Raw genomic sequence first — 24333 nt, 5'->3', positions numbered from 1 at the left:
ATCAAAAGAACTATACTGTGATCATAAATCATAACAGCATTAGTTCAGCCCCTTTCTACATATGCATTATGGTGCAATTTTTAATGACATTATGATGTTTATTAGTTTGAACAGGAGTTTCTTTTGATAAGTTAATTTAATTCACGGATATTAGCTCTTTACCAAATTCAAAACTTCACACTTTCCTCATTTTGTGTCCCCAAAACTTACTTATCAAACATTATTGAAAATCTGAACTGAAAACAGACTTCTCTCTGATGTTCATCACTGCAGTGTCTGAGTGTTTCACAAACATTACTACATTTATATTCAAAATATCCTTGTGAGATGAGAGGTTATTATTATACCTACTTTATGCAGAACAGAGGCACAGTGAGATTAAGATCAAAGGTATTGACTAATTTGGGTACTTGGAAGAAAAGTCACGGAAGCTCATTTTCACAATACTTAATACACAGCCTTTCATACATGTTCAAAGCCTAGTTAGTAATAGTGCACCTGCTAAATGTTCTGCAAGTCACACCCCAAGGATTCACTCATAAAACAAGAAACACATAGTGTCAATACCTAAAACTGGTCTTAACTGACTCCTTTCATGTCACATCAGGGGATGTTTAGGTTAGATATCAGGGTATTAGGAAAAGGTTTTCACCCAGAGGGTGTTTGGGCACGGGAGCAGGCTCCTCAGGGAAGGGGTCACAGCATGTAGGCTGACAGCATTCAAGTGTTTGAACAATGCTGTTGGGCACACTGTGATTCTTGGGGTGCCCTGCACAGGGTCAGGAGTTGGACTCGATGATCCTGATGGGTGCCTTCCAAATCAGCATATTCTATGATTCTATGACACAGGGGCTCTGTGGGAGAAGAAATCTGGTTTTCCAGCATAAATTAACCATATGGACCTATTTTCTTTTTTGTATCCTATTCTGCTCACTATTTTCTAAATTTCTCATTCAACAACTATGGAATTGCATTTATTTTTTTACTAAAAAGTAGAAGGGTTTTGGTTTCAGACAAATTAGACAGCTGGGAAAGAGATAAATAGATAGCTGCAGTAGGTTACTACGTCCCCATATAATTCAAAACTAGAAGGAGATGGAGTAACTTCTGTGTTTTCTCACAGCAGAGAATATTGAAATTCAGAAACACAAGAATGGATTTTATGTTACTCTAGGGACATACTGTGATGATTCCCCTACTCCATCTAAGTTTGATTTTTCTCACTGGTCACTTTTCATCTCAGTTTCATCAGAAGTGGTATGAATGAAAGGACTTAGTTTAAGCAGTGAAACTATCACAGCTTGGAATGGGTAGCTCTTGTCAACTACAGTGTCTTCAGCTAAAAAATTTTACTGTCTCAACCAGCAAAGATAAACACAAACATGTGCAAAGATAAACACAGAGACATTTATAACAGCTCAGCTGATAGATGCTATAGTCAAAAGCTGTCATATTTTTATGGCTTTAAATAAATATATACATTAAGTATAAAAAGGAAGTCAGATGTAGTGATGTTAATTATATTCAGAGGAACTTGGGGAAGTGAGCTGACAGAGGTTTAACTAGGATGTATTCTTGCTGGCAGTCCTTCTTGCTGTTACATTCAAGACAACTCGAACCCATGCATATGCTTAGGCCAGCAGGAGGTGATGAAACCAGCTTCACCTTACTATTGCCCTAGACCTTGGGTTCTTGTCAGAAAAAGGTTTTCTCTACTGTCGAGGTTGATAAGCCCAAGCCTTTCAAGTATCTTGCTTTTACACTCACAAGACAAAAGATAACAAAATTAATTGATGTACTAGAAGATGGCTTTTAGTATTAGAGGTATTGAAATTTTTCAACTTCTTCACCTATTATAATTTTCCTTTTCCCACCCCGGATAACAAAGAAATCAGGTTGGCCTCAAACATGGAGGGTTGCAGAGAACAGTACAAAAAGCACACAGGTAGCTCAGTATTTTCTGCACCATTTTCTGTGACGTGTGAAGCCAAGTATGCCTTCTGCTTTCCTACACAGTATAGGCTTGCTGGCATTTGGCTGGGGTGATCTGGAAAATTCAGTTGCACTGTTGCCACATATGACTAATATTGTCATTGAGCCCACTAAACATTTATATGGCTTGGTGAAAAACTTCACCTCTGTGTTGACTTTTTATTAGTTTCTTGCACACAGAAAGTATGAGTAAGAAAGTTACAGAATAACTGAGAACGCATCTCCTTGCCAAGAAGATACTGCTACTGGGAGGAACAGCAGGGAGGTGCCAGCAGGACAGCGTTACTGCAGCAATAAAAAGCCCCACATCCTCCCACTTACCTCCTTTTGGGCTGAAAGCAGGGCAAATCTATCCTATCAGAACTGTTGTGTGCCAGAACTACCAAGACCACACTGCAGCCTCCCACAGAAACAAGCATTTAAATTAAAGGGGAAGTGGGGGAGGCATGGCGGGAGCAAACAAAGCAACATGTAATTTTGTCGTTTCCTACTGTTTTTCCCTCCTTTCTTCTGCCTGAACTTTTCGCTTCTGAGATATGCTGGGTTTCCTTTTATTTTGATCTTTTGTGAAAAGTTATCCAGTCATAATGATCCAGCATGACAAAAACAAAACAAAACAAAACAAAAAAACCCTGAGTTTGCATGCTTCTTTTAAGAAGCTGCTTCTGTCAGCTACCTTGATCTCCAATAGAAGTGCTCCTTCCAGTCGCAGGATTTCTTCCAGGGACAGATGCTTGCAAATGCAGTTGTGTTATAGTGCACTAATACCCAGTAAATTCGGTAAACAAAATGCAGATATCGCCAACCACCACAACAAATTCTGTTCTTTATGAGCCATACCATTTATTATAAGACATTCAGAGCTCTCATTTAATCTGGAATAGTCTCAGTATATTTAGCAATTTAAATTGCTGGAATAATGCCCAGATGGAAAGTGGCAAGTGATTTAAAGATTGAGTCCATTTTCTAAGTATGCCATGAATATAAAAGTCCTTCCACTTAATCTAATATGCTTCTTTGGCCTATTAGCTTTGGATTGATAAAATGTTTTTAAATAAAAAATCAGCAGTTGGCAGACACAGTAAAAATCAAAGATACTGTGAGTACAGAGACTTAATAAGAATATATATTGGTTTCTTAAAGGGTATATTTAAGTTTCTAAAAGTAGTGAACCTCTACCATTTATTGTATTCCAAACCTTTGATTGCTAGAACTTGAGTTTTAGGTAATAGATTTTCAATATATTAGCAACACTTCTTTTTTTTTCTTTCTAAAAATGGGACACCGACCTTTGCGTAAAAATGAAGGAAAATATGGGGAAGTAAAATTAGACATCAGATTCTGCAATGGAGAGGTCAGAACTTCATAGCTTGCCTTCATGTTTAGGGAATATAATTTCCATATTGTAGTGCAATGGATAATTTTTAAATATCTGCATCATATTGAAGAGGTAACTCCAATTTTGCTAGAGAAACAAGAATTAGAGAAACTATTATATTTCTGTTATAACTATTCCTTACATTCTTCAGCCCAGTTCAAGAAGATGGTAGGATTGTGTTTTAATAGTTTAAACTGATTGAATAATAAGGCGATCTACAGCAAGTAGGATTAATGATCTCAACAGAAAAATAAAATTTCATTATGTAGAGTCCAGAGTGACATTCCTGGAAAGGTTCCAGTCAGCTTGAAGCAGTCATGCTTTTTATATGAAAAGAAAACACACATTTGTGATGATTAGTCAAAAACTAAATGGTTAATAAAAAGGGTCTGTTCATAGCTCTTAATTAGAGCTAATTTTAAATTGTGCACTCTTAGGACGCTTATGCAAACTGCTTCATGCTAATACTGGTCTGTAAGAAGAGAAAGAGACACAAAGAGCAAAAAAGCTCATGAGTTCAATGTGCTGCTGTGCAAATGCAGAGCTTTTAGGCAGCAATCTTCCATGAGTTAAGGCTTCATCTTCCAGCATCCTGGCCCTCCTGATAACGGCAATGCCGGAATTAGAATGGTGGCAATTGCAGGAGACCATAAAAATCCATTCTGACATGAAGGAAACAAACCTCCAAGAGAAAAGGAGAAACAGACTTTGTTGTGTAATGTTTATATATCCAGGGAAGCATAAAGCAAAAACTCCATTAAGTGATACACCCACACCTTTGTGAGTCTTATTTCTTAGGGGTTAACTGTGGAGCACGTTTTATCCTTTGAATGTCAAACCCTAAGGAAATCTGATTTCCACAAAATATCATTCTCCTTACATTACAGGCACATTCACTCTAAGAAGAACTGACTTCATAATCTGCATTTTGCAACTTGCTATCTTTGTATTAAGCATCTTTAAAAACTTAGTTATGGATAATACTTACTTTTATAGGCACTAATAACTGTTTCAAGGGCTCCAAAGATGCATGTATGAATTCTCCCCAGACTGTAAACTAGTGGTTATTGCAGGAGTTCGGCCACTTTATTTTAAAATTTGGAAACGTTTAAAAACCTTGTAAGTACAGAGTAAAGCTGCAAGATTTTTTGTAATGACTGTGGCCTCTAACTATCAATTTTAAAACTTTAAGAAGAATTAAAAGCTTCATAAGATATATGTTCATGGGGTGTTTCTTATGAGAAATATAGGAGAGTGATTATTGAACTTTCTCAATCCAAAAATGATGCAACTTAATTTTATACATACAAAAGTGTGTGTCAGAACCTCACATTTTCATTACCTATATGCACTACTCCATTTAACAATTCTGTACACAAACACGCAGTAAAACCCCTCTTCAAAACATTAATCACTCTGGAATTATTCTAAATTGTGTTTTTCAAATATTTTTCCAATTCCTATTTTACTGAACTGAAAGGCAGCAAGAATTCCTAAATAGTACACTTTCCTGTTAATTTGTGACATTAACTATTACTGCTGCCCTGAAGAGAGTATTAGAAGTCATACTGAGATTAGATCTCTCCATGCTACAAATTTAAAAGAAAATTCACCAGGGAGAGTCTCTAATTTTATTGCCATGATTTGTCTTTCAGAGTTAGCATTTGGCAAGAAGGGAAAAAAACTACAAGGTGCCCCTTTTTGCCAGGTAACTTAATACTCCTTTGTCTGAGATTGTAAGCACAGGCTTTAGTGTAAAGCAAAAGAAAAAATACTAAAAACAGGTTATTACCCCTCATCTTTTTTCCTTTTCTTAGCATTTTTAAAAGAGTTTTCTCATACCTAGTAAATATATACAACTACATCTTTATTCTAATGTGAAGAATGATTTAGCTAAGAATAGAATCCTATATTGGTTTCAAGGAAAAAATCTGAAATAAAAAAAAATGTCCACTTAACAACAACACTTTTACATTTAAAGGGAGTATATTCCCATTTTCCATCCAGTTCAGTGAGTTGAAAAAATATGTATATACAATGGATTCAATATTTGTTCAGAAGGTAAAACTTCAACATAAAATGGATCATTTGCACTGAGAGCCAGAAGGTACGAGGCAACAGGAAACCTTGACTTAATAGAGCCAAATAAGAAAACAGTGCTAATTCACAGTTCATTGTAATTAAAGAAATACCCAAAGCAATATTGAGAAATGTTCATTAATTCTGAAAAAATATCATTCAAAGACACAAAGGGAATAAGCTTTTCACCCTGTAAGTTTTCCTGGGTCGAAGTTCTGGGTAGCAAACTTACTTAAGATTAACATATACACCAAGAGCAGCAGCATCAAATCGTAAAACATTTCAATAAATATTTCAAATAGACAAAGTGGGCTCATCGTTGCTTGTTTTGAATCCTCAAGTAAATTTCTTTTTGTAGTTTTTACAAAATAAAGATTTCTGTATTGCCTAAAACCACTAAAGGTTCAATTTTTAAATGGATTTCCAAGTTTTTGTGTTCGGAGCATAAAATCTCAGATATGTTAATCTCGTCAGTCATTACTACATGCACTAATAGACTGCAAAGCCTCCTTTTTCAGCATTCAAGAAATATTGCATAGGGTTATGATCTAATTATTTACATGTTGACCATCTAGAATGGAAAGGAGAAGCAGGTTCAGCAAGGGATAAAGTCCTCGGTCTCTCCACAACTTCTCTCTCCCTTCCTCAATTCCTCCTTCTTTTTCTGCCCTCTCCCTCCCCCTCCTCTTTTTTTCTCTTCAAGGCTTCCAGACTCAAAATTGCAAATCCATGTGAACTGCAGTTCTGTAGGCACATAGGACAAATATATCCTATCGCCCTCTCATGTAAATCTGCAATTTCAACAGAAACCAAACAATGCTCAAAGTATCTGTGAGAAAGCTGAGGGGAAAAAACCCACAAAAACTACAGGATGTAGTTTGAAGTGACATGAAGTAAAAAATGACACATCTGACAGGCCATAAAAATTCAATTACTGGACAAGTTAAGATCTGAACTGTGTATCAGCAATCCTGTAGGAGAAGACTGTTAGTAAAGAGCAGCTGCTGGGACAAGGGAATGAAGTCAGGAGTATACGGTACTCCTGAGACTGAATATTCATTATTTATTGTTGTTTTCTGACACTTTTATTTCATATTTCATATTTATGACCATTTATTTCATATTTTTCCTGTAGGGAAGATTGACTAGGACCAGGCAGATTTCAGGAACTATCACTCCATGCACAAGCAAACAAAAAAGATGCTTTTGCTTCTGTAATCAAGTTAGGAAAAAAATCTTGTTTCATGAGTCATGCTAGTTTCTAATTAAGGCAGTTGAGGGCTTCAGTAGTGGAATGCAAACCCTGTATGTAATCCAGATGTCATCACTTTCAACCTTACATGTTGTCTTTGCCTCATCACTTCACTGCTTAATAGAAAAGCACACAGGAAGTAATGCTGAGAGACATTGAAAAAGTATTTCAGTCTGAAGGATGCCTATCCTACATGAAAAAAGGTTTTTGTTAATTTTTAACAACTAGGAGGAAAAGTTTTTCATGGTCTTTGAGAGACCATGAGATGTGACTAGGTTTCAAAGCAATGGTCAATTTATCTGCATAGGACAAGCAAAGGCAAATGAGTCACAGGAGACAAACTACTACCCTGTTCACACAAAGTCCATGTTTAAAAATCTGACACTGACAATCTTCAGCAGGAATTTTTTGAGCTATCCAAGGTCTGAGACAGTATGAAGTACCCTAGGCAAAGAAGAATTTTAACTAGCTCTGAAATAACTTGGGCTATTTTTTCCTTACATACTTTGTCAAATGTACTATTTGACAGGGAAAAACACACACGATGATTGACAGCTTGGGATTATTCCTAAAGCACTCATATCTCAACTCATAAATATGTGATATGAGGAAATGCAAACAATATAAAAAAATAAGTAAACAGTTGATCATGTATAATATTTTTAGCAGTATGAAATGTAGAGTCAGCAGTACAATGTCTCCAAATTTATCGTCGTGAGAGATAACTTGTTGTCCTCTTGGTGTCTCTCATTTGCATTTTATTAAATCTGCAGTAAATGTATATTCATGGCATAGAATGATCATGAAAGACTCATAAGTGCCCAAGGCAGGCTGAGGAGGCTGCCACTTTAGTGACAGGATACTTCAGGACTGCCCATTTTTGAAAGTGAGCATTTGAAATTGGTAGTTTTTCAACACATCCTTTAAACTTGGGCTCAGAGTTCACTGCAGTATCAAGCTCTCACTGATGCATTCCTGGCACTGTCATAGTCTGTTCCTCTGGCCTCAGTTACAAGATACCTGCTCTCTGAAACTACTCTCTGATGGAATTAGTCAAATTACTGAGCCTTGAGCATTGATTAAAATACTGGGTTTAGTATGGAAATGTTTCCCATTGACAATCATGTTATTCCATTTACTTTTCTTTGAAATACAATAAGGTGTGCTTTTTTTTTTAATTCTCTTGATCATTCTTTTGAGGATGCACTCGTGCATTGAATCCATGCTGTTCAAATACTGCATCAAAAGGATTGAGTATAATTATCTTTCCAGTACTTACGGTGTAACATTCTTCTTATTCCTAGATTTTGAAACAGGAAGAGCAGGAAGACATTCTCAGTGTGAGGATATTCTAGAATTTTATCATAAGAGTGAAGATTTTCCGTTCTGAAAATAGTTAAATCATCCCAACATTGCAGTAAATCAAATATTTATTTTCCTGCTCCAACTTCAAAATGGAAATTGTCTCAGAAAGAATAATTAATTATGTGAAGCTAAAATATGTTGACAAATTCAGCTGCAAGATCATACAAATAAACGAAAACATGAATAATGAATTGTAGAGGAGAAACAGTAACTGTTTTAAAAGAAAGATTAAATATCCATTACTTCCCAGCATTTCCAGATGCAAAGTGTTACAAGGGCAATGAATTATGAAATAATCTGGTATTTAGAGTTATCATGATTTTTTAGAAATATGAACAAAAAAATTCAGTTGCTTTTTAAATACTAAACTGCAAGCCTTAACCGCCTAATGACTGTTTTTATACTTTACCAGTGTAAATTACCTTAAGATAACCAATGGGGAAGCTGATTTGTGTAAAAGAATATCTAAGTGGGAATGAGCCACCAGAATATGATTTCGAAACCCACTTTCATTCTTCCAACAGAAAACAGTAGGTATTGAACAAGTAGCTCTGTAACCACATGCTCTTAGTTCCTACAGCACTGTCATGAGTACTAGGAATGCTCTGTCATTGCAGTCCAACAAAATTTGGCCAGGGAGGTCACCTCGGACAACAGCACAGTACTGAAGAAAGTGCATCAGGATATCTGTCTTCTTGATCCTGATATATATTCAAAGCTTCTTGTAAAGGTATCCCTATGGTATTCACTTGGTTCTACATAAAGCAAAAATAATAGCTTTATTTTGAGTTAACTGTGTGTCAGATTCTGATTTTGTTCCTGTTGGAGTAGCCCAGAGTAACTTAATTGAGCCCAATTTTACAGTGATTCATCTGTCTGCTAGTTCACTTTACCAAAATAAAACAAATCCTTAATTCTATCATCACCTATTTACTGTTTTAAGACCCTTTTGGAGGTGTAAATTATTAGCCAGCTTTGAAGGTACTGAAGAATCAGACCTATAAACTTGACTGCAATTTGCTTTAGATTCACCTCATTTCTAGAAAGGAGATTGCTTCAAGCTACTGAGATTGATGATAAATAATCCAATGAAAAGAACTCTAAAAATTCACATGAGCAAAAGGATGAGTGTTCTGAAAGAGTTACAGAAAGTCTGGTTTTGCCTCATTAGCTCCAGTAACAATACAAAAAAAAAAAGTGCAGCAAATTATAGGTACAACCTGACACAGTAACAGGAAAACAAACATGTATTTAGAAAACCATAATATGCATGTGATTAAAGCAGCCATTTGTTGGAATTATTAACTTAAAGCTTTAAAATTGAGTATAGCTAAATGTTTGTGCTTAGATTAAAAGGCATATGAAGCACTTATTTCCCTGGACAATGCAGAGATCGGGGCAGTTTAAAACCACAGGTAGGTTGTATTTAACCAGAACATTATTTCTAAAAGATGGAACTAAGCTACTAGAGCATAGCCTTTAAAGTAAATGTGTAAATAAAGTAACATGTCACACACTCAGGTTATGGTGACTTAGCTCTTCATGTCAAAGCAATGTCATGCATTTTTTTTTTTCATTCTGTTTGACACAAATTGAATATACTGATGACCTGGTTTTGTTTTTGTTTGGTTGTTTTTTTCTGTCATAAACTGTGTACAAGGGAATGAAAAATGCTGCCAAAATGCAAAATAATTGTTTCGGGCAGTTTTTTTCTTCTGTTTCTACATAGTGCAAAGTAAAAATACAATGGTAAAAAGAGGAATCTCTGCTGAATAAAATTCTTAACTGTTTGTATATTCCTGAGGGAAATAATGTGAAGCAGATAAACCATCGTTTCAGGATGGTTGCTGCTTAATTTATTATTCATAAAACAGCTCAGCTTTCAATGGTGAGATATTTCATAGCCAACTTTTAATTTAAAAAGAAGCATTTCTTTCTGTATTTATTAATAAATACAGTACATAACATCACTATGTATAAAAGTGACAGAATGTTACCTTTCTCCATTTCCTCAAAGACAAAGGGATTGATCATGTAATTTCCATGCAAATAAACTCTGACAACAATGATAGGAGGTTTTACTCATCAAAACAGAATTTTGGGTTGGGCCCTGATAAATTGATACACCTAATTGCTGGAGTTTTACATTTACCCATTTATCTTCTGACTGAAGTATTTTTTTTCTGCAGACCATGTATTTTTATGTGCTGCAAAATGAATACTCATGCAGTACAATTATTTTTATCACATTATGATAAAGCACCTCAATCAAAGCTGTACCATTTTTAATCTCTTTGCACAATAGTCTCAAGACAGCAGAGACTTTTTGTACCTGTAACTTGACTGATGTTAAATTCAGTAGTACCATTGTATGAAAAATTCAGAATTCTTGGAAGGACAACAATTTCTCCCACACTAAAATTTTCAATAGAAAAGGTACCTTTAGAGCTCAAACTTTTCCAGGCAAAAATTCGCTTTATCAAGCAGCAATTCCTAAGCATTTTCTTACAGCTTGCAGGCTTCTGAGGATACTGTTGCAAATCTTCATTCTCTTCATCTGTTTTCTTCTCAGGGGCTAACACTTCCATCCTAAACAAAAACTTAACCTTTAGTCTGCAGGATATATACACAACTTAAATCCAAAGACTATGGGTAAAGGAGATGGGGGGAGAAGAGAGAAGATGGACTAGGGATAAGGGGAAAAGATTTAGAATTTCATTAAGCATTATTCTCAGCTCATAGATTCCCAGAATTAATTAAGTGGAATTAGTGTATTAATATTCCTTTGGTTTTAATTATTTATCTGGAACATTAATGTATTTGTAAAATAAACAGATGGGGTAAAATCAGATTTTATCTACTTCTTTTTGAAACTCCAATTTTAACTTAAATGATAGAAATTATATAATATCTCTAGATGGTAAATAAATATTTACCTCTTACCTTAGTCAGTTGTTTAGGTAAAGGAAATAATGTAATCCTCTATGCATGAACCTATTATCCTTCCTATCTTAGCTTACCTTGCATCAGTGTCATAGAGGAGAGCTGCATTCCCCTAGCTGTTACGGAAAGACAGCTGCTCTACCCAGAAAAGATGAATATTTGGGATTCTGTGCTGCCTTAATGCCACTGTCACTCAAATTCAGAAAAGCAGCTGAGCCACTTAAAGCCAGTTGTACGCTTGGGGACCATTTCTCTACACTACCTTCTCATTCACAGAGACAGACCAATACATTTCTAAATGACATTATTTTTCTTTGTAGACTGACACTTTGAAGAAGCCAGAGGCCATTAGCAACAACCAGCACCGACTAGGACCTAACCAAAGCTCTACTGAGTGCCTACAAGCCGAAGAAAAGGAACATACCCAGCGTTCCAGGGCTTTGGTGCTACTCCAAGGTCACACAAGACTCCTAAGCAGCATTCCTGTTTGCTTTTCAGCGAGCTCCAGCCGGAGATGCCGAGGAGATGACTGCTGCTGAGGACAGACCCACACTGCCAGCCGCAGCAGCCCTTTGCCAAGCAGCCATAGACTGCACCAGGGGAGCCACGCTGATTACAAAGAGACGCTGTGCCCAGCCTGTGGCAGGACACCAAAGTGGCCCCTTTCTCACTCCCCTCTTTTTCCCCCTCACGCTGTGCTCTTACACAAGGTCTGCATCTAACAATATTCAACACAATTTCTAAAGGCAAAAGGTAGGAAAGACCCAAAGGAAAAAAACCCCACAAATTGGCACAGTACACACCAGAGTTTGATAAACAAAGCTGCCTTTTCAATTGTAAACTTACTGCTTCCTAAAGAAAGCAAGCAGAATGGAATACAGCACCTCACTGCCTTCACTTCCATCAGGAGCTCCTACTGATTATGCAAAAATCAAAGGATGCAAAGGAACAAGTTTCCATTTTCTGCAATTGATTTTTTATAAGATACTGGATCTCAAAGTTTTTTTAAACAGTCAGCTTCCTTTTGAACCGAATTAATATTCGTACCAATTACATACATTTGCAACTTTCATGTCTGTGAAGTTTCCTGCAGACATTTGAACTACGGCTTAAGTATGTTGCTTTGTGCAAAATGTTACACACAAAACCCCACACCTGTCTGTAACAACTGGAGACATCTCAGGTCTCTCCACACAGGCCAGGACACTAATTCCACCTCTGGAAACACCCTGTTAATCAGCTGTAAGGAAAAAGCTGTCAGTAAACTCTGACCATAACAACAGAGAAGCATCATCCTTGACAACCGATTTTTAGGCTGCCAAAGTAAAGGGAAGTACTTCCATTCAGATTCACATCTAGGGACATATTTCAAGCCCACTGCTCTTTAGAACTGAACAACGCTTGAATTTGCACTTGGAATAATTCTTGCTGGTATAAGGTCCTTTGAGTCCTTAGCATGACACAGCACTCCAGACATGGCTGTATTTCCATCGCAAACCATTAGAAAGTAAACTGAATTTCAATACAATAACAGAGTTTCTGAAACTTCTGAAACTTCAGCAGAAAAACTTCTTCCAGTTTAAGCATATTTCACAGGTCTTTTATCCTATATCTTTTAAAAATGGCATTCTGAGAATAAATATTATTTTTAAATTGGTGTTTACTGTGCTAAGAAATACATCTTCATGAGACAATTTCAGTCTGGATTTCCAGATGACTACTGGAACAAAACTTTTATTTACAAGAACAAAACTTGAGTGTTAGCTATTACATAGAAATAATAGGTATTTTTAAAAGAGAATGCTCTCAACTATTCCTACATCCCAGTTTTGAATGAAACTAACATACTCTAGAAATTAAGAGTTCGTGCCTTTGAACACTGGAGGTTCTCTTCTGACCAGTCTGTGCAAGGCGCCTGCAGAAAGCCACCCATCTTCTCTGGTGGAACATATCTATATTGTTCCTGTCCAGGGCAAGGAGAAAACCAATCCTATGCCCATGAGCACTGGAATATAGTGTCACGTAGTATAGCTTCAAACAGCTAAAACTTGAAAATGTTGTTAAAGTAATTCAAGTTCAAGTTTTCTGGATATAAACCTTCAGAGAAACTGCCTGCCCATGTAACAGTCAGCTATAAAATCCTTGATGTTCCCCCTCAAAGGCCAGCTCTCACAACATATTCTGTCACACTTCTCAGAAGGCCTCATCTCAGAGATTCATTAATCCATAGGGAGTGTGAATCCATAGGGAACCAGACACAGGAGCAGAGACAAGCCTCTGGGAGAATGATTCCCATGATGGGACAATAAACAGGAATGTGCACTGCCTAGACATGGAGCAACTGTTCACATGCAATGGGAGAGGGTTATTGGATATGCTCCCACATTGGTATTTGAATAAAGTCTTCAGGAGGTACAAGAACACAGGAGTTTTGCCAGAGGTGGGATGCATAAAAGCACAAATTCAATAACACTGCTCAAGGGGGAATGGAGAAGTAGAAACCTTGCTGAAATCTTCAGGGTTTCATTCTATGCACCTGAAAACCATGTCTTATTTGCCATGATATGAAGAGATTCATTTGAGATAAATCTCTAGAAGGAAGTATTTTTTCTAAAACTGGTTCAGAAGATGTCAAGATGTTCAGATTGCACTGTATGTTTCCTTACTTCAAACCTTAATCAAGTCCATAGAAATTTTCTTCTACAATAGAAGTATACATGAATCAGAAGTTCTTTGCAGTACTAATCATCATGCTGTAATTTTGTAGTGAGTTTAAAATAAGCTTAAGCTGTAGAACTCTAAATTTCAAGGTACCACTGATTTTTTTCAAACAAATGATGCTGTACTTCATTTAATCATAATAATGGTTTATAAAAGGAACTAACATCACTCTTCTGAAGATATGTATTTGATTTACCTCCTTCTCCTCTTCAGATCGTGCACTCTGACTTTGAGAAAAGGAAATGGATTGACAGTGAATTCCACATTTACAAACCCAAGGACTGTAAAAAATATATCACACACAATGTTATAGAAAAACTGGTCATATTGTAAGTAACATGAGAAAAGCATGTGTGAAAAGTGTATCAATCCAGGCTGCACAGGATCCTTCCTTTCCCAAAATACATTGAGTCATTTAATAATTTAGGTGAAATGAAAAAGGAATTTAAAGACCACTCTACAGAACCTGAGCAACTTCAGGATCTGGGAATGGGGAGATCTTACAACTGGGAGTGAGTAGTAAAACAGGTCAGAAAGAAAATAAACAGACCTATGCACCAGTGGGAGTACCAACAACAAGACAAATGTGGAACAACAATCTGCAAAAAACATTAAATACCTCTGGTCTGAGCCCTTACATCTTACTGCAGCAGTAACCAAGACCCTGAAATCTTCCTGAGCATATGCAAGTCAGGAAAGGCAAACTGTTTGCTGCAGTTGTAACAGTGCACAGAGACAGGGACTGCCTAAAAAAGCAGGTTTTCATTATTTCATATTATTGGATTTTATCTGTAATCTGTTACACCTAAAAGCAAGGCTGCTTTTTTGTATAAAATTTATTTCCTATTGATGGTTAAATAACTATTTTTATGAGTGATCTAAATCATACAAGCTAAAAACCCCAGAAAGTCACAAGCTGATGAATCATATAAGGGCTGTGTGATGCCACACAGCTACAGATATTTTGAGCAATACTTATTTGAACTACAAGGAAACGTCCTCTAGCTGTATGTACATGTCCACGGGTGCATGCAGGTTGTCTTAACATTGCTTGATCAGATTTGATCTTTGGAAAAATGAAACTGAACTTTACATGGATTCATGGAAAACTATATAATTCTTCCCTCAGTAATGAAATAGCAGCTGGAAAGGGCTATTCACTGTTGAGGAATCACTATAGAGTGAGAAATACTTTAGGAATATTCCAGCTGAAACAGTCAAAACTGGCATCTATACGGGGTTGGGGGGAGAAATCTTTACAGAACTGTCTGGTTGCATTAGCTGTCTACTCTAGCACAAGTATTCCAAGAACTTTCACTGATGACTGTGTGTTCTTACAAGGACCTGGAAGAAAGAAATAATTTTACTTCAACAAAGCTAGATTAAACCAGTGATGTCTGCTGAAAACTTTGGGCCACTAGAGATTGCAGCTATAAGTTGTGAAATGAATACTGAAAAATAGGGCAAGCTTACAGAATCCAGCTCTGGATGAATGTGTGGGTGACTACTGACATATTAAGGAATATTACAATGAGATGCTTCAGAGGAAAAGCGGGGTTTGCTTTGATTTTGTTTTTCTCAGCAGAGCCACTTTTAAATAGTATTTCATGATACCTGATTTTGGTAGAAGAAGGAAAGGATTTGCGAGTGGAAAGGAAAATTTCATTCTCTTTCTGTAAAATGAAAAATGGAACAGAAAAAGATGGGAAGCAAAAATATATCAGCTATGTATTTATCCCCACTATATTGTGCTCTCTAAAGTTTTGCTGTTGCATTAACATGAACTTCATTTACATCTTTTTATCCTTTTCATCATTTGTTTGGCCATTTATAGGCAAAAAAAAAAAAAAAAAAAAAAGGCTGAATGATTACCATGCAGCAAAAGCTTCCTGTATGCTTCAACATTGACTAAAATTTTGGGTTCTACTTTTGCCAAGAGAAAACAGGTAAATTTCAATTTGTCTAGAATATAGTGAAGAGTTGAGCAGTGCTAGTCTCTCTGGAAAGTCTGTGGGAAGCATTTGAAAATACTCCACAAGTATAGGGGAAACTGCTCTTTGTTTTTTCCTCATCTCATAAAGGTCATCCTCCTTTATGTATAAAATGTCTATAGGTCTTGCTTGCTCATGCAAGCAATACACAATCTCTGTATAGTAAATGAGGAGAAAAGAAATAGGAATAGTGGGGCAGACTGCTCCAGAACTCTTTTGTTTTTTTAACTCTGAACACTTTGCTGGGACAACACAGGTTAATAATTGATTTCAGGTTGCATTCAGGTTGCCTGGCTTAGAAGGAAAACATCTGTGTTCACACATGTTATCTCACAGTGCTGTGTGGGTCACAGGAACACCTTGTGATACCTGCAACAACTAACTGACTGCCTCAGGAACAGCGAGCAACACAACCAAGAGCAAACATTTGTGGGTGGGAATTTCAGAGAGCTCCTTCACTGTGCCAGAGGGATTTCATAATGAGCCCTCTTGGGGTTATAGGTATATTGGGATGAGCTCTCACTGGATGATTCAGTAGCCAAACTAAACGGAGAGAAAAGGTCTACCCCCATCAGATTACAGGGATAAGAGAGGTGACAGTGACTGTGATATGAGTAGAAAGGATTTTAATGCTAATCCATTGTTAATGGTAATTAAAACATTCCTGCTTGCTATTAGCAGTTGTTTGGAGTGCATATATATACTTTCATTGGTTAAAGTGGCAGGGAGTTTTAGATTTTCAGTGGTAATAAATATTTCTCAGCAAATAGAAACAATGTATTTACTGGTGAAAAATTATAATTTTATAGCTGCCAAGAAGCTTTCTTGCCAATAGGTCAAAGACTGAATTCTTACAAGACTTTTTACAGGTCCAGAGTAACATTTCATTTTCCAAAATCGCAGGAGCAAATTGGATTAATGAGAGGGGATAAAAAGGGTATGCAAACCCTACGAAGTTTTTAGTTATTTCTAAAAGCTTTTTCGTAGGCAACATAGCAAATTTGAAGAATCGCATGCCATTGCTAAGAAAGGCAATGACCTTCAGAAAATATATTTTTAAAATCTATTCAGTAAAATCACATAGGTGAGAAGACTACCTGGGTTGGGTGTTCCAAAGCTGAAAAGGTCCATCCTCTGCCACTGAGACAGCCCCTGGCAGAGGGAGGTCAGAGAGATAACTCAAGTAAGGCAAACGTACCAGGACTGATCCATTTTATTTGTGAGAATGGTATGTTCTGATACTTGAAAAGGGTAGCAATCTACCAGAAAGTGCCATCAATGTCACAGCTCATGAAGAATTAATGAGTCTATTGGACTGTTTAACTTCCTAAACAAAGATTTTTTTATCTCATAGTCACAGGATGAATAAACCCAAGACTCACATGACTCCATACAAATAGGTTTGGTTTTTTTTTTCCCCTACATCTGTATATCATCATGCTTCAACAAGAAGAACTCCTATTTTAAAAGCCTGAAAACTGAAACAGATGAGAATAAAGCTTTATGAGACTAATCGTGGTAGGTTTGTATACAAATTATGGTGTGGCCTAGTGTATAATTTATCAAAATTGCTGATACATCAAATTTCTTCTTTAGAGCTAACAGAATGGGAAACTGGTCCCAAAAAAATGTATGAAACAATGTTTTCTGTACCAAAAGTAGGGTATAACTTTGGGAAGGATGGACAAAAAGTAGAGGAAGTGAATACAAGTAGATTATTGGATTAACTTCTGTAAACCTATGAAAATGCCAACAAATTCTAAAGAGAAAGTTCCACTAGAATTTGTTGGAAATTATCTGCTCTTGGTTTAAATTGTTATTTTTACAAGTGACCTTACTTATCAGTAGCAGTAATTATCCTATTTTGTGCTTTATACTAACAATAAAATTGTAAACAGTGTTCTACAATATATAATGCATATGCTTTGCTTCATAGCAGTAAGAGGTATTCATTTTTAAACTGGTCTCCAGTTTATTATATGGACTGGATACACTCCCTTCCTGCAACTGCCTTGACTTCATTTATGACTCTACATCCATTGTGCTCAAAAGCACTGACATAAATAGCAGAAGACTCCCAGTTAACTCATAACTATCAGAACTCCATTTCAGATGATGATCACAGCTTTGGAAAGTCCTTCATTTTGCTTTTGCTCTGGCTCCTAATTAGCCCAATATTTGTCAAAATAACCCCAGAAACAAACTGGAATTTCCTTTCTCTGTGGATCTTTATCATTTACATATCATTTATACCCAATGAAACATGAAACAAACTGTCCATCCTTATTTTGTGGCATAGAGTTTCCAAAAAGCAACAAGAATAAATTTGTCCAGGACACATAAACAATTTTTCTTTTTTCCATACGTATAGATCACCCAGTACAGGACAATTATCAATTCTCACATATTCATTTAACTAATTTTTTATAATGCCACAGAATTAATATATGCAGTAAATCTCACAGGGTTTGTGACTTATTTATGAACACTTAAATAATTTTGGAAGCAGCAAAAAACACTTATTATTAGCACAGCACTGGTAACAGGAAAGGGCTCATTACCATCAACTCCTATCCCAGAAAAGCTGTTTATCAGAGATTGACCTGCAGATGGGGCAGCACTAACAAATGAAGCTAATTGAACAACGCAAAAAATTTCTGTGACCTCTTTTTTTTACCTCCTTGTTTATAGAAAGAATTTATTACTAGAATCTGAAATTATTATTTCTAAGCTCCTTATGCTTTCCTTAATCCAAGGTATTTTCAGACATAAACAGCTTAGAATAAGAAAATGTTATACTAAATCATCTACAAAATGAGTTCCTTACTGCTACAAAACAGCCATCATTGCTGTCTTTCATTCACTGAAGAACAGGAACAAAATCTGAATAATTTCAGATGCTATAATGCCATGTTGATAGATACAGTCCTTTAAATGGTTAAAGAAGAGAGAGGAAAAGGAGTGCAGCTGGGCAGCTAATTGACTAGCTGAAATGAGAAGCTTCTAAAAATTTATTTGATCACAAGAAGTATTTATCCATAATATGGTCACTGGAGTGTGAAGAAATAGAAGAATGCTGATGCACAATATGCTTGGGAAAGGAAGCCAAAAAGGTCTGATATTTTGTTTTGGTTTTGAATAAAATTGATTATAAACCAGGAGAAGTTTTATGATTTCATATTTCATAACTCATACATTTCCTCCAAAAAGACACAGAAGCCTCATTTACCAGGGATATATACATTGCTTGGAGACAGTATCCATGAATCAGTATGAACATATTTGTCACTTGAATCCCTGATGAAGTATCAGCTAAACTTTTAAATGATCTTCCAAATTCAGAGAAAACAATGCAGCTTGGATACAAAATTGCATTTTTAGGCTGCCACAATATGTTATACTAAATAAAATCATGTTGAAAATTATAAGATCATTAACTTCATGCTTGTTACCTTATGCTCAGCAAAATAATTATTAACATCTCAGGGAAAATGAGATAGAAGATAAAAGAAAATATATTTCCAGATAGAATTTAATGCTGTGTTTATTTGGATATACCTGCAAAGAGAACAAAGTTTTGAAGCAGATGAAATAAAAGTAGTAGAAATTTCTGAATTTTAATACAGGCTTTCATATAAAAAGTTCTTATAAAACTTTATTCCTATGAAACTGTTTACAAATAATTTATGTTTTCCTAAATACAAACAGCCTCAAAGATTGGACAGAGGTTGAGAGAATAAAAATTCATAATATAATCAACTGCACTATCTTGAAGTCACGTCATAAGGCTTGATTTTGTGATAGGCTGAGCACTTCCAGATCTTAGAGTGGGTAAGAGAGTCATGTAGTGTCCAGCATTTTCCAAGATCACAGTCAGGTGATTATCATACTGAAAAATTATCATTTGAAACTATTTTATCTTTTTCCATCTATGATTTCTTCCTCCATGGTCCTGGCATGAGACCAAAAATGATAGCACATTGAAATTCAAATTGTGGTAAGATGAGAGGAACTCAGGAAGCAGAAAAAATGTTGGCAAGGAAGTTATTTATTATTTAAAAATGTAATAGGAGGAGCCATTTTATGCAATTTTTGGATAAGTACATTTAAAAATGTAATAGGAGGAGCCATTTTATGCAATTTTTGGATAAGCACATTCTATATACAGTATATAATCACATTACCATTTAGTAAGTTCAATAACTGATATGTTTTTGCTGCCTCATGTCAATAGTTTACCTGAATTATTGTATCTGTTAACAGAGAGCAAGTTAAAACTGTCTCTTCAGAAACACGCAGTAGCCTTCTCCCCTTCGAGGACTGTCCAGCAATGTTTAGCCGTCACTGCGTTAGGCAACGTGCATAGTGATCACAAATAGTTGCATGTGCCATGGCCATTAAGAAGAGCATTCCAGTTGTTTCTAAATATCTACAAGCCTGCTGATCAATACTTGCAATTTAGGGTCAAGCCGAACCAGCATCAGGTAGGCTGAGTGCCTCCACCACTAATCTTTTGGGCCACCCATAAAATATAAAATTATTACTTTATAAAGATTTAGTGTGTGTTGTGAATATGCCTGACAGCAATGGGAATGGAAATACTCTGTTTTTTCACAGAACAGGGAAAGCACCAGTGCTGTATGAGAGCAACACCTTTAGTCTTCCACTGGAACAACCACATCTAATATTTTTTACTTCTAAGTGCTTGGTCTAATTGGAGAGAACAATAAGGCAGTTCATTACAAAAACTTCTAGTTCTAGTGTCTTTTCTGGCTGCAGTTTCTCAGAGAAAATGAACAGAAAACACACAAATTGAGTTACCAAACAAATAACAACTACAGTTTTACCATTAAAAGAGACAGCTTTCCTCAGTAATTAGCACACAGAGTATCAGCAGCTAAAGAAAGACCCTTTAATAGCCAGGTTCTAGCTATTGATTTTCTACAAGAGTCTAATGATCTTTGTGTGTACTAAATGTGTGGATAAAAGTGTGCCATAGGAGCTAGGAGCTCCTCATCAATTTAGTAATCCCTATCTCAGAAACACACATAAGAATATTTTTTTTAACACTTAAGTACAGAAACACTGTCTTACATGCTTATGTAAGTGTACACTTATACACTTACATAAATGCACTTATACACTTGCATAAGACTGTATTTTCATACTTCTAGCCACCTAAAATTTCCTCCAGGGCACAAGGTAACCAAATTGTACAGCATAGACTATCTACAGTTGCCAGCACTTTCCAGAATTCCCATAACTGGAACACCTGAGAGCTTTTCCTTCCTCAAAATAATCTTGAAATACTGAAACAGAACTTTTCATTACAGAAAGAATTTTATCAGCATGGGCCTTAATCTAGTGATACATTTACATAAGATCACGTCAGGGAAAAGCTGATTATTGTATTGCTTGGGGGGGGGGAAACAGCTTTTTAAAGTGGTTTAGCAGGCCAGCCCTATTTAAAACTGAAAGATTGCCTCTCATGAGTATTCAAGGCATGGTGCTATCTTTGATTATGCCTGTCCAGGTAGAGCAGTAACAGTGTATTTACAGTGTTACAGTGAAATCCTCAAAGGGAACAGTGATACAGGGTACTTGGAAACTACAGATTCATCGACAGCATGCCTTATTCTAACACTTCCCAGTGACAGAAAGCACTCTGTAAACTTCCACCACTGTCAGAAAATCAAAGTTGTCACTTCCTAGTTAACTAGTAAACTCTTAGGAATCTCCATGTTGTGTTGTTACTGCAGGAAAGAAACAGAAAAGCTGTAATTTAATAGTCTCACACTTTTGCAAGGCAGCAGATTTCATATAATTTGGAACACATATTTGAAAAACAAAGAAAAGTCTCATTTTTATCTATATTTATTAAATGAGAGAAAACTCAGTTATTTCTCATTGTTAATGAACAAGAATTATCATTTCTCATTTTCCTCTTTGGGCAAATACATACATAAAACAAAATTACATTTCAAAAAGTGAAGCTGGAGTTAGACTGTGCTAATAAAGGATAAAAAAAGTGAAATTTCAAGTATTTCTATAGTGCTTATGAGGGCAGCATAGCTGGAGACTGTTCATCTTAGATGAATTATAATAAACTTTATATTCAGTAACTGCACATTTTGACAGCTGAGTAACAAACACTTAGTTTTTTATGAACCCAAGGAGCCTGAGGAGTTACCAGCAAGTTGTGTTACCTTAGACACGTATATTTATGTGTCTTCTCAAGAAAGTGACATAAAGATTTCTGACATAGTACCTTAGCTACATGCTCTGCTGTCATAGTGTGATCCGTGGCAGAGGGCTTGGAACTAGATGATTTTTAGGATCCCTTCCAAGCCAGGCCATTCAATTATTCTGTGATATCCACCAGTTTTCATGTCTTTCAACTATGTCTCTGTTCATTGTTTTACACTGTCATAGGTAAGATGCTATTAAACATGAGTGGCAGGGGTCACTCATTAATGAGAATGCATCTATGAATGGAGAAGGGACTGGCTCTTGGTCCAACTTGTCAATTATTTTATCAGCAATTTAAAAGATGCCATAACTGCTGATATGGACAAATACAGATTGATGGAATAAATAACCAGAAGAACATTTTATTGTTACAGGATAAACGCAGCTTTTTTTTTTTTTTTTTCAGTTCAGCAAAATGCAAAACCACACTTCTAGGAGCAAAGAATAGAGACTTTATCTTTGCTCAAACAAAAACAACCCTCAACACCTCAGACAAGCATTCTGGTTTAGAAGGCAAACTTCCAAAGAGATCAGAAAACAGAGGAGTAACTTCAAAGAATGCGTGCAAAGTAAAGGAAATAAAGGGATTACTACACCTCTCTGTGAAGACACTAATCAGTGGCAAAGAGATCTGAACATGGAAAGCTTTTGAGGCTGATGGACATGCAGCAATTATGACTGAAAAGCTGAAAACTCAAACTAGACAAATCTGGAAAATAAGATAAAATTTTAAAGTAATTAAATATGCATGGGGATCCCTTTATTGGTTCATTTTGTTAAAAATAATAATCACATCTAAAACTTAAATCATGATCCAATTCCTGTGAAAAGACCTCTGCCTGAAACAGGTCAGATTAGAAGATTACTGTGATCATCTCTGGATTTTAAAAAATGCCACTTTTTGCAGATTAAAGGAAAGAGCACTATGTTGTTCTCCCCTCGTTTCACAGGTTGTTTGCAAGGTAACCTTCGTCATCATAAAAAAGCTGGAAATACAAGTGTAAAAACAGGAATATAGAACACAGCTCTGTAGCAATTCTATCAAATTTTCTGGCAAATTCCAGAGGTTACAACAATGCTTCTAACACCACCTAAATTCTAGCAGATTAATCAGTTAATTCCGGATGCAATCATTTGTCTGCATTTGCCTGTGTTGTCCTTCAGCATAGAAGATTGTCAAAGCTCCTCACAAATCTGTATTTAGTCAGATGATTATAATTTAGCACTATGTTAAATGCCCAAGTGATTAAAACACATGAATAATTGAAGGGATTCCTAATGGAATAATTACAATAATGTTCTTTAGCATATCCCTATTTTCATAGCTTTAGGCAATATCAAGTTGTTCAAATTAATAAATCATCTCATAGATCAGATGATTTTCTAGGACCTACAGTTCAGCACTTGAAGTTATTGGTTAGGAAGGAAGCCATAAGCAGTTCAAATAATAATGAAATTTTTGACCTTCCACTGTCATGTAAATTGATGTGTGCCTGGCATAGGCAGACTTTGCTGCTAAACTCAAAAGCTTTTAGCTTTGTCATTGTCCCCATCTTGTAATTGGATGTGTTATCTCCAAAAGGGACTAAAATAGAAGAGAAAAAGGGGGAACAGTCAGGGAGAAATTAATATTCTTTTTCAAAAAATATACACATATTGAGTTTCTGTAAAAGAAAAATTATTAAATACTTTATAGAAAATGAGGATGTATACTACATGCTGACAATTAATATATAGAGAACTATAATACAGGTTATTCTCCAGTACCCAGCTTTTCAGATTGTAAAAATCAAGTCAAATTCATGAGAAATACTCATTCATACCACTTATTTGACTTTTTTCTTTCAAGCTTTGCTTCTGATATGCTGATTTTCTTTCCTTCTTTTTCATTATGACTTCTATTTATATTTCATTCATTTCTGGCAGTACTGAGTACCTGGCATCCACCAGGTGAAATACTGTGATTCTCACACATTGGTATGGCCACTTCTGTCATATACCCTATAATGGTCAAGCAAAACAATGCTAATTTATCGTTTGCAATGAAGACTGAGCAAATTTTAACTGCAGGGTTGAGCAAGCTATGCAGAGTTGGTTAAGCACAGTTATTGTCCCATACTGGAGATCAGAAAACTGTATCAAATTAACTAAGTTAAAAATATTGCCAGACTGGAGTGACAACAGCAAGCAAAGAAAAATGCTAATTATGTGCGTTGGTAATAATAAAAAAGACCCAAACAATCAGGATAATATGCAGGTCTTACAAGGTGTGCGCCATGCTCCTGACAGGGTCACCACAGCAGCTCTCAGTGTGTATGTTCGTGACAGGAATCACCAGCAGAGTGATGCCACACACTGACACC

General features: G+C 36.0%; 1 protein-coding gene across 4 annotated transcripts in view; it reads right to left on the bottom strand.

Moving 5' to 3' along the window:
• The window catches only part of KCNIP4 (potassium voltage-gated channel interacting protein 4), a 399356-nt gene that overhangs the window by 346675 nt on the left and 28348 nt on the right, over nucleotides 1–24333 (bottom strand). Inside the window, exons 1-2 of one of the 4 annotated variants that reach the window (XM_042052841.1) lie at nucleotides 11434–11585; nucleotides 10507–10655 (exon numbers count right to left, since the gene is read on the bottom strand). The exons of 2 other annotated variants lie outside the window; for them this stretch is intronic. In XM_042052841.1, coding sequence (XP_041908775.1) covers nucleotides 10507–10654 — 148 coding nt within the window. In that variant the 5' untranslated portion in view covers nucleotide 10655; nucleotides 11434–11585. Of the gene's footprint in view, nucleotides 1–10506; nucleotides 10656–11086; nucleotides 11190–11433; nucleotides 11586–24333 lie in introns of those variants that run through there. One more of the 4 variants, XM_042052840.1, reaches the window with a different exon arrangement.

Source organism: Corvus kubaryi, unplaced genomic scaffold (genome assembly GCF_017639235.1).
Source record: "Corvus kubaryi isolate FWS band 111438036 unplaced genomic scaffold, C.kubaryi_AGA036_p1.0 split1-131, whole genome shotgun sequence".
Classification (NCBI taxonomy): domain Eukaryota; kingdom Metazoa; phylum Chordata; class Aves; order Passeriformes; family Corvidae; genus Corvus; species Corvus kubaryi.
Note: the sequence above shows the minus strand (reverse complement) of the source record. Positions and strands in the feature narration are given on the sequence as shown.